Source organism: Fusarium subglutinans, assembly GCF_013396075.1.
Source record: "Fusarium subglutinans strain NRRL 66333 chromosome Unknown NRRL66333_c0000001, whole genome shotgun sequence".
Classification (NCBI taxonomy): Eukaryota; Fungi; Ascomycota; class Sordariomycetes; order Hypocreales; family Nectriaceae; genus Fusarium; species Fusarium subglutinans.
This window is the reverse complement of record NW_023502064.1, coordinates 809,214-820,915: the sequence shown is the minus strand read 5'-3', so window position 1 is coordinate 820,915 and position 11,702 is coordinate 809,214. Positions and strand designations below refer to the sequence as shown.

Here is an 11,702-nt window from a genome sequence, read left to right as displayed (position 1 = left end):
GCATGTTGGCGTTTAAGTCGTAATCTTGAGCCCGAAAACACAATTTCGCATAGTTTCACTCCAAGATGTTCTCGATATCGTGTGTCCCTTTCCTGAGAGGCTCTAATCGTTGCAATTTACTCTAGTCTGCTAACCCAGAGTTACTACGGAGGTCATGGAAACCAAGGCATGATACAAACTTGTAGAATCAAGACCAAGCTCTCAACCAAATATATACAGGCTTTCTTATATTCTCCCTCTTTGCGGTAATAAGTTACTTGATCTTTGTGCTTTGCAGGGACGTTGTTTGTTTTACCATCAGTTTGGAGGTACAAATTGTGTATGATTGCGTATAACATGTATGAAAGAACCGATGGCCACATGGACCATATTCACGGATCATTTACAACATTGAGAGTTCATGGCAATCACCCAGTTTCCACGGTTATGACAAGTATAAGCATGCATCAATTGGTATTAAGTAAATCTGATTTATGATCCATATAAATAAACGCTTTTTTCCCTAACTCGCTAATTCAGACTGCCAATCCCATTTTTAACATCAATCATGAAGCCGCAAGCTTCTTCAGCTCCGGCAACGCCCATTGTTTCATCCATCGTGACTCCAGCAGGTCTTTAGCTGTTATCCTATCCTCAGGGCGGAAGGTAATTATCTTCTTCATCATATCAATAAATGCCTCCTTCTCATCCTTTGACATGGGTTTCATGCCGCTCTCCTTTCGTCCCTGTTGCACACAGCGTTCAAAGCGGTCATTCCATGTGAAGCCGCTCTGAGTAGTGGCTTGCGTCGACGCCTCTTCTTCGACGTCCTCGACCCAGTACTCTGATCGCTTAGCGCCGTAGGCAGACCACTCTTCTGGGATTTCGCCAAGAAGATCGATTTGGTCTTGAAGAATGTCATCTTCTGAGAGGGTCCAGGCGTCAAACAGCGGGCGTTGTCCGACGACGTTCCAGAGGAGACAGCCAAGGCTCCATATATCGGAGCTGAACGAGAGAGGTTGACACACATCGGGGAATTGAGTTTCGGGTGCCCGGTAGCGAATCGGAGTGTTGGAATATTGACGCTTTTCTTGGCTTGGTAAATAGGACTCGCCGAAATCGCCCAGTAATATCTTTGCATCTGCCAGAGCTACATCCTCGCTCTTTTGGCCAAGCCAAATTGGCAGCACAGCGTTTCGAGGTGCATTTTCATCAAGAGGAAGTCCGTCGAGTCTCGTCACAGGGACTGTCGTTGGATGGCTATGTCGCTCATGAAGTTGATCAGGCGATAATCGCTTGATTCGGTCCGGAAGCTGGAGCAAGATGTTGTCGAGGTGGAGGTCGCCGTGTACTACACCGCCCTCATGGAGGTACGCGATGGACTGCACAACCTGAGCGGCGATAGCTCGGGCAGTCCGTGGCTGAAAGAGTTTTGTGAATGAGGCGTCCTTGGCAAGGCGCAGCGACATCATCGCCGGATCGTTAACCAGACAGGTGTGTCTTCCATTGGGACCTTCGAAGTGAAAGTTATCGGTGACATGTCTGATGAGAGACCTTCCAGGATGTTTCTTTCCAGCTTTTGCCTCCAGACGCTGAAGGACATCGACTTCTGTTGAATCTTCACCGAAATCTGCTAGTACAATCTTCAACGCGGCATACTTCTGTTTCAAGATGTCCCATGATAGCCATACAGTTGAGTATCCACCGTGGCCCAGCTTGTTGAGGACCAAGTAGCGGTTGTTGATGGTTTCACCTAGGGATACGGGATGGAAGCCTCCGAGGCGGTACTGTTCGAGGTTTTCGACATGTTCGATGTAGTTGTAGTTGTAGCCCATGTTGATCAGTCTAGTGTTGTGGTCTTCCATCATCATAGCTGGCTGTGTTGTTTGAGCGGTGACGGTAGCCAAACCACGAGTGGCAGCTTTTGAGATGAGGCCATTGAAACGAAAAGGCCCCTTCCTCGCTCCAGACATGAGGGTGAGTGATGGTCGCCGCAGCGACTTGAGACTGCAAGTAGCCATTTCCACGAAGAGGTTATCGTCTGTCGGTGTATGTATTTCTTGTGTCCATGGGCGTATTCAGAAATGGGGCCATTCCGTTATGTTTGTTAATATATAGGTGCAGTAGGTATAGTAGGTAAGATACAATTTATTATAGGTAGAAAGAACAAGAGACAGAAGATAGACAGATATAGGAAGGGGAGGAATGCAAGAGTTTATGAGTAACACGCAGAAGCCGAAATCCGGGGTAGAATGTGCTAAACTGTTACTCATAGCTCGGAGCTATCATGGGTCACTCTCGGCTCAAGGGAAGTGGATACGGGGCCGGGCAGGGCCTGAGGCATCATTTCGGCCAAGTTCCGTGTTACGGTGTGAGACTCTGTTTATGTATATTGATATTGATATTGATATTGACAGTTACATTGAATCGCCAGTTTCACGCGTTAGCGTTGGCGCTCTCCCGGGGTTGTTTGTTGTCCACGGGAGTTGACGGGAAGGGAAGACTTTGAAGCTTCTTCTGTAGGTATCTTGCTTGACCTTGTTTGGTGGGCCGCGGTTGAGATCGGGCAAGTTTAGTCGAGGAAGCTAGAAAAACCATCGAGCCGTGTGACTCTAGACGAGCATCAGGAGTAAATTGCTAGCCGGCATGTTTAATTAGGGGGACAATTGTGTGATTTGGGCAAAGAATTGGCATGTGCAGTATCATCATGATATGATACCTTATCGTTGATATGTTGCCATTCTTTTCTGCGCCTGAAGATAGATGCCGGTTCCGGACACCCGGACACCCGGAGTCTCCACACTCCAGCTTCAGCTCCAGCTCCATCTACAGCAACAGCTTCGAAATCCGGGGTAAGCTACCAAGTACTGACAGTTACTTCAGTTGCTTAGCAACTCCGTGCACAAGTGCCCTCAAAGAAGCTCATCTCTCAGAACATTTTGAGCAACACATTGAGGACCAAGCATCTCCTCATTAACTATCACATTTCATGTTGTAAGACTTGACTTTGATCGTCCCCGGTTACCCAATCAGCATCTGTCACACTTTCTTGACCGCCATCATATGATGCATAAGATCAGCTATAGCAACCATGCAACAATTGGCTTATTCGTAGCAAGAGAGCATTCAATAATGTTACTTTGAGGGCATTATCAGGAGATCGTCTTCTAAAAATGTTGGCTATTATGGGTCGACTTACGAGTTCTCAATTCTCAAACGAGCCTCAAACACCTTTCTCTAATGCGACCGATACTGGGCCGGTTCTATCAATAGCTTGCGACAATTCTGATAATTCTTTACCTCTGCATAGAAATGCAGTGTTTTAGACCTTGGATCGACCTCGGCATATCTCGGTTTCCGGTTGCCCTGTCTCTTGTATCACTTGGTGACTTACTTGGTAATATTGGCGCTGGTTATTGTTGATAGAGCGAGCAGGCATCTTGATGATCGCTACCCAAGTTATACTCCAAATTACCTCTGGTTGCTATGGTCGATAATAGGAACTCTTTCAGAACTGTATCTCGGTAGATGTGATCGATGTCTTACGACATCGCAATGACTCACGTCGACGCAAGCACTATTCTTCTCTCAATATCCGTCTTGTTCTGTAGTCATTTCATGTTTCTCATTTTATTGAACTTTTGGATTACTCAAAATCGTAGATTGAAGCTGTAATAAGAAATACGGGGTCATCCGTTGGACTTCGTGAGTTCATCGTTGTAAGTAAGTCCCCAGGCTCACTAGAACTCGGAACCGATATACTTGCATTATCATAACTTTGCCGCACCTTCTTGTAGATACACTTGAATCAATAATGGTTCAATCTTATTCACTGAAATCATGGAATTAAAAAGCTATATCTACATAGGAGACAGACCATTCGACATTTCTTAGCTGGCATTTTGTGTCTTTCTTGTCTGACTGGGACTCTTCGCTCAATGTCTCACTCAAAGAGTGAAGGTATCATTGCATAGACTCTTGAGCTACTTTCCCAAAGGTTACTTATTGTCATTCTAGCAAGCCATGGATGTTTGTGGATATGGTTAATGAACTCTTGCTTTGCATTGTTGTCATCGTGTCATGATTCCGGGTGTATTTACAAGCATTCTTCAAACTCACAGGAAGGCCCTCATTATGTGCAGCGTACCACATCTCAGTTCATAACATTCTCAGAATGGCCTGGCTGGAAAGTTCAAAGAATTATCCTCGGTTCATCAGAACTATCCCCAATTCTCTACACTGGTATGGCTGACTACCCTAATCGCAGGCTATCTTATGACGGAAACAGCCGATTAAAAGCTAATACTACAGAGACTTACAACCTAGTCACAAATACTATCATTAATGGGGGACATTTGCCGTAGACAGGTGCTCGGCGATGTCTTGAGTTGCCTTGGGGAGTAAGTCAAGTATCTCAATCTCCGCCCCGAGGTAGTTCACAGGCTGAGACTTAATGTTCTATTTTTGCGACCTAAATACTCTTTAAGCCTCTGTAGTATTCCTCAGCCGGTATATTGAACGTTTCGTTACTATACAACATTGGATTATGTCCAATAATTGTAGCAACTTGGCGCTGTCCTCGGATTTACTGTGCAACCGTGTTAGAAACAGATAACCCAACATCAAAGAACTTCCTTATACAGTTCTTCACTATTTAACCTCCCTTTGAATTCAATTTTGGCTTTTGGTAGATTTTTAAATATTCAGGGAGATCTGTGTTTCCCTAGCCAAGGTGGTCTAACAAAAGCATCTGTAATGCCAGCGTTCGAGATGAAACAGACAACAAGTCAGTCACCTAGAGAGAAATATCCACTGCCATGCGGTATAAGATAAAACACCCTTCTTATTCTTTGTCCAGAAGCCTAAGAGAAAAATGTACATCTTGGTGCACTTCAAGCTCATCCGATCACGAGACCGGCAGAGATCCCTCCAAGCAATCTCCGACCCAACCCAGCCAAGACGAGCCCCATCAAACAAGCATATCTTTCTCAGATAGCTTGGTAGCTAATCTAATCAAACTTGCAATTTCTATTCTTGAGCTTTCAACGTCCCCTAAACATGTACGCCGTTACCTCACATGGGATGTGACACACAAGACCGGAAACAAGACCGGGTCAAAGCCATAACGGATGCTGCATCCGGGCAATACTTTGAACAAGCCACTGCGCCCTCTTCTGGCAAGTTATACCGGAAGTCCAAGTCCGCACGCCAATGACACAATTTTTTTTTGCATGCAGAATCCTGTTGTCTCTGCACGTCGTGTGATCCATCATGCATCGCAGACTGACCACCACTTTTGACGATCAACGCTGCATGTTCTTGGTTGACGCGAGAATTCACCCCGCCTTTCAGGCTCAAACTCACATATGAAATATTATGTGTAATGTATTCACCACTTTTGCTTGTGACACAGACCTCGTCCGGCCTATCATGGCTGACTGCGGGCTGTTGTCCGCCCGCAAACCCCAGGTTTTTGCTTATCAGACTTCAAGATTGCTTCTGTTTGGGTTGTAAAAGAGTGCCTCGGTTATCTAACCCCGGACGCCTCATACTTGGCTGCATCTGACTCACACCACTTATCTTGTTCTAGACCAAGAATCTGGTCGACTACTCTATGCGAGTCAATGAGCAAGCAGAAACTGGCTCGTCGCCAAGTAACCAATAATTCACATGAGAGTATCGCCAGGCTTTGAGAGTTGAAATGGTGGTTCATAATTATTCAATGTTTTTAAGCCTGCTTCTTTGGGCGGCCTTTCTTCTCATAACTAGCTACAGAAGCTTTGATAGCTATACAACACATGGGCTCTTCCGTCCCTGATATCCAATCCACTGTAACTTTTTGTACTCCAAAACTCCGTTTCAAAAGTCATTCCCATGTGTTCTGTATTCCCTTTCTTTTATAATGTAGAGGTGGAAGTTACTGAGTCTTCCTATCAACGCTTCTGGGGTATCTTCTTTTCGCAAATCGGATCGCCGCGTGTCTCATGCAATTAGTGACAAAGGAAAAATGCAAGTATTAAGCAACAAGAGACAAATTTTGAAGCTCATCGATGGCAACTCTATTGGCTACCATCATCTGATGAGTTGGAAAAACTGCTGAGCCGGTGGGCATCGAGGTGCTCCAGGCTCTCGTACTCAACGGGGGACTCGACGGCAGGGTAGGCAGGGGGGCTAGGAGGGACGTCTTGGTAGACCGGGGGAGCCTCGTTATCCCAGCTGACACCCATGCCAGCATGAGCAGTCATGACAACACCGTAATGCATTCGCAAGATGCGGCCGGTGCCGGTTTGGGTAGCCAGTTGAGGCTTACCCTCGGGAGCGTATTCTCGAGAAACAACAAGCTCGATGAGGAGTGAATGTGTCACTTCGACGCCCTGAGCAGACTTGGTGTCACAGGCATACTTGAGCTCCTTGGTGTGAGACTTGTACTGATTGGCAAAGTAATCGAATTCAAGCTCAACCTTGCCATCGGTGCCGGTGAAGTCAGACTTCCAGCCATCGTGGAGGTGCTTCTCGCCCAAGACGCGGACCTCGTTGCGGGGGAGGCTCTTCTTCTCGGTGTCTTCAGCTGCAGGAGCATGTCGGTCGCAAGCAGGGGCCACGGTCTTGATGGTCTCCTCGAGTCTCCATGTGACCTTCTTTAGTCGCCAGAAGTCAATGGTCTTCGCCTTATCGTTGCGGCTCATGAGACCGTCAAGTCGGAGACTGACAGTGTTGGATCCGGTAGGGTGAATGATGTTGTTGTAGTGGGCGCTGGCCTTGATGTTGGTAGGAGGGAAGACGCGGACAGAGTGATGAGGAATTTCGTTCTCGGGAAGAGATCGCTTGACAGGGACAGTTCGCTCGAATCGCACAGGTGTGACGGAGCCACTGGGTGAGTGTACGCTCTTGGTGACATAGGCATCAGCCTTGAACTCATATGAGATGGAGACGAGGGGGGTATCCATGGTAGCGGGGAGGTGGCCATCCAGGAGAATAGAGAAAGGGAATGGGTGACGACCCTTGCGAAGTGTGGTAGGCAGAGCCAGGAATTGCCAGCTCTTGAGCTCAGTGTACTGGTTCTGGCAATCTGTGCAGTGGCCTTGGTAGGGTCTCTTCTGGTAGATGTGAAGCTTGAGAGAAGCTGCAAAGCTTCCAACCTCGACAACCTCCTCCTTGACATCGAGGAACATCTGTCCAGTTATGAGAGCGCCAGTGCTCTCCTCAGTGTTGCCGTGGAAAACCACAGGTGGGCTCTCGATGCTCCAGTCAATGGAGACATCTGAGGGCTGTTCCTTGTGGGACTTGCCAAAGGGCAGAGAAATTCGGTGATGCTTCTTAACGGCATCTGCGAGTTCAGTCATCTTGACAGCGTGGGTTTGAGGTCGATCCTCGCCGTCTGATGTGTAGGGGCTGTTTGTGCGTGATCGAGCAACCTTCTTGATCTGAGCAATGTTGCCAGAAGAGGTGCGGATGAAGTTAGCCACGCGGTGGGGCATGGCGGCGGTAGTGAGCGATCCTTTTGTAAGACGCTGCCTTTCGTGGTTGACTTTATGGGGTTTGGATGGTGGGGGTAGGCGGCTAAAATAGCACTCCTCGTGAACGAGTCGAGTTTTCGCAAAAACTCTTCAGAGTGATGTAATACCGGAAATAGTGCTGTAGGTATTGTTGACGCCGGCGTATGATGTGGGTGTATACGGCGGGAGATAGCCAGGGGCAACTGGTCTTCTGACTTTGCAAATATTGCAAGTTGTGTGCGTCAATGCGAAGTCGGTAATGACGATGCTGCCACTCAAACCTGTTCCGAAGTGGTGTGCAAGGGTTTTTGAGTGCCGGCTGCTAGCTGCGGTGCCGCGAGTAACTGGTAGATGTGTTTTTCGTTTTTCTCGTAACTTCTGTGAAGAGAGAGGGACTGAGATGCCAATTGGTATAGAGTGTGTTCTAGATTACCAATTGCTGTAACTGTAGTTGATCGTTGTTTGGTTTCGTTCGTGTGTAAGTGAACTTTTTGTAAGTCGATATATCTGGGGACTAGCTTTAGTCAAGTGTTGTCAACCCGGGATAGATGATAGATGTAGATGTGAGTCTGGGGAAATTGAAGATAAACCAAGATGATTCTGGGGAAGATATGGAGAGTCCTTTCGAGTGGAAAGATCGAGGGCATCACCAAGACTAAATATCTGAACTCAGAGCCTTCGACTCGTGCTCAGTCCCTGGGGGAAACGATGTGTCATAGCCCAGAGTTGCCCTGCTATGGCGAGCTTGTTAAGTGGCGCCCTGGTGGATATACACTTACAGGCGGCTCCCGCCTGACTCTGTCAGTTCTGCTCGCGCGCTGGAAGCCCTGTAACCTCTTTGGGCGTGTGGGTTATGGGTAGGTCTGAGGCCTGGAGACCGCCGAAGGGCGTGCGACCAACAAGGTGGATTCAGCATCAGCACCAGGGGAGCACCAGCACAGTCTACAACAGACCCTGGCACAGTCCGTATGGGCACAATACGGTGTTGCGGTTGGCCAAGAGAATGTTCCACGAACGGTACATACGCACCAGGCTAATGCTCCCTTGGCATGCTCCAACGTTTCTGATCTGATGCCCATCAGGAACATATAGCACAGTGTCGCGCAACGTAGCACATTGTGGGTCATCGAGGAGCATGTTGGATCTTGTGAAGTTCGATCGTGGATCGTAGGACCAGGTTTATTACTTCATGGGTGGAATAGACCAAGTAAACGGCGATGAAGTCCTTTTGTAAAGACACGTACCGACGCTGACCGGTTGTGGCCGCTGGAAGTTTGAAAGAGCAATTTGCTACAGAAAATCTCTTCATACGAGTCCTGGAATCGAATTATGCTGTGCTGTGGTGAACTGTGTTAGTTGAACGAAGTGTAACTTCATGCAGCAACCCAGCCTAGTAGCCAGCCATTGTTTTCCTTCTGCCCATGCATGTCCTCCTGATCTGTCTCGGCAAAGCACCCGCAGGCTCTCTACTGTCTAGACTGTGCACTGAAGATCAGACGGGCCATGTCTCCGAGTGAGCATGTTTCTTTCTAGACGCACACTAGCCTCATGAGTTCTCACTCTCAGTGAGAATCGGCGTAGCAGGCCGAAGACCGGCCCGGTAAGCCACAGGGCCTAGAGGGCGCACAGGGTTGATCAAGGGGGGACCCTTTGATGATTTGATCTCACTAACCTAGAGCCTAGGTAGGCAGTAACAGTGTTAGTTTTCGACGAGCCGCAACATCAGAAACAGCATCAGCCCAGCAAAATATGATTCGATGTAGCGGCACATGACGCGGCAGAGCACATCACCAGCCAGTCTTGGGCTGCATACGTCTCGTCAGATGCTAATTCCCAGACAAGCAATTTGTTGATTATTAATGCCAAACTATGCAATTGCCGCATACCAATTAAAACAATGGAATTTGTTGATGCTTATTATTTCGTGATGATGTGCTTTCCTCGGTGTTGAGGTCCTTCCTCGGAAATCTGGAAATTTACCCAACCTCGGGAATGGCAGGCACAATACACCACGGCCACGTGCGGCTAAGCAACAGCGCTGGTGGAAGGATTGTCGAAGGGCGCATAGCGCTGTAAATTTCCAGTTTCAGCGCGAGATTCCACTAAAAACTTCTCCGGGGAGCCTTCGGGGAGATTGCACGCCATAGAGTCATAGAACCCGAGGGGAACAGGAACGGATAATTTTTCCTACTCCAAGACTAGACAATGTGTTGATTGCTTCTTCAGGACATTTCAAGTGGATGCCAACTTCAGTAGACTTGACACCCTATGAAGCCTTTATCATAAGCGGTGTATGCGCTCGAATGCCCTGTCGAGAGGAACATCAGGTGCTGTTTTTACAAGTAAGAACCCCTGTGGGTGACACTACTAGCAGAGAGAGAAGAGAAGACAAGACAACCAAACGAAACACATCATCCAATCCCTGTGAGTTGTATTGCCCAGAAAGGGCAATTATTGGCTGAGAAGCCTGGTAGGGCCAACTCCGAATGTCGGCCAACGGAAACGAGCGGCTATGGGCAAATTAACATACGAGGATGCATTGCCTACCTAACTTATGCCTGAGAGTTCAGTGAGATCAGCACGGGTTCAAGCCTCAGTCGACCCAGAGTCTAAGCTTCGTAACTACCGGTAGATGAAATCGGTACAGTAGCAATAATGCATGATGGACTTATCTGATCAAACTCTACTCCGTATGTGGCTGAACGACTCGGAGATGCTCTCTCTGATCGGTGGGCTGTGAAATTGGAGCTGCATTGGGGTAAAGAATTGCATTCACTTTTGCATTATGAATCATACGTACATCGTCATTTACCCATGAAAGTCACTAACCTCGATCTTGTTGCTCTCGTCAGTTACAGGTAAAGCAAGGTGTGATGTTTTCCATCTCCGGTCCCGGTCCCACTGAACAAAGCCAGACCTAGAAGAGAGAGAAAGAGAACATTTTTGGAGTTCTTTTGAGCTGGTTCCACAATGAGTCCGATCCATTAAGTAAAAAACGGCACGCGGCTGTCACTGATCAAACATTTACGTATTGGACGCTGCAATTGTTATATCATGAAGTTCCAATGCACACGGTGTGGGCCATCCCTTGAAGGGCTATTCCTACTGCAAAAAAACAGCAGAGACACAGTGGGGAAATGTCTCCACAAGATGAAGATTTTTTTTCTTACAGTCAAGTGGACGTCGCTGACCGTATCTTAAGGTGCGAGAAGCCAAGGAGGTGACCGCGGCTGGAACTTGACCAATGAACAACTTATACGCGACAGGTACGTATCCTAATATGGATCCTTTCCATCAAGCAAATTCCTTCCGTTTAGCTTCCAACAAACTTCCAGGTTTAACGGTGTCATCAACACCCCAAGATCCTGGGAAAATCTCTGAGAGAACTGACCATCTGCTCCTTGACTCCAAAACTAAACCAACTTGGGCTGTCGTTTCTTGATTCAAAAACTTCGATCTGGAAAAGAGACCAAGCTTTTTTTCAGAGATGGGTCAAGCATACTATGTACGAAACGCGTTCCTTGGATCTTGCCCACCATGACGCCTAATTGGCTTGGTACCTTAGGGAAGATTCAGATCATACACCCCCAATCAAACCGCCTGTTGCGGCATCGTGAAGCAATTTTGACCCATCATCAGGGTTCTTGAAAATGAGTCTTTCTCACCACAGCAGGGTAGGATTCACCTTGTTGGATGTCACCGTTACCCGGTGAGAAACGTTCCATAATTAACGAATGTATCAGCATCAGTGACTGACTGGTCTTGGTCGATACACGTGGTTGAACTATGTTGCCCAGTCTGATACACGGTTTATACGGACCTATTTTGATACATCGAGAGCATAGATTTTGGCTTCATCATGCTGAGGCAACTTGCGTCACCCACTGTGTCAATATCGAAATACTCGTAATGGAGATCCTAATTATATCGTGTCAAATTCAGACATGAAACGGAACAACATTATAGTAATGCAATTGCCGTGTAAACCGAGTTCAGGGGATCATATCCCATCTTCCTGAACCCTATTCTTCATCAACAACTCCCGAAATGTGATGCATAGACGCATAACAAAGCTTCTGGTGCCCGCTTGTTAGCCGCGGCTACTCCCTGCCCCGAGGAAGCGCCAAATGACTCCCCGCCTCCAGAATCGAACACTCATGGAAATCTCTAGGCATTCATTCTAGATGCCCTCGTCAGCTCGCGTAGTTGAAAGTGGAGCAGCAACAC

The 11,702-nt window shown here is 47.5% G+C and overlaps 2 protein-coding genes across 2 annotated transcripts; both read right to left on the bottom strand.

The window, feature by feature from the left end:
* Positions 1-545: 545 nt before the first annotated feature.
* On the bottom strand, positions 546-2,000 carry FSUBG_256 (CMGC SRPK kinase; the record flags this gene model as incomplete). The annotated part of the gene is made up of 1 exon (XM_036680345.1): positions 546-2,000. One exon carries the CDS (start codon positions 1,998-2,000, stop codon positions 546-548), a length of 1,455 nt encoding a protein of 484 aa, XP_036544394.1.
* A 4,038-nt stretch (positions 2,001-6,038) lies between these two features.
* On the bottom strand, positions 6,039-7,457 carry FSUBG_255 (LDB19; the record flags this gene model as incomplete). The annotated part of the gene is made up of 1 exon (XM_036680334.1): positions 6,039-7,457. The coding sequence occupies one exon, from the start codon at positions 7,455-7,457 to the stop codon at positions 6,039-6,041; it is 1,419 nt and encodes a 472-aa protein (XP_036544393.1).
* Positions 7,458-11,702: the final 4,245 nt, after the last annotated feature.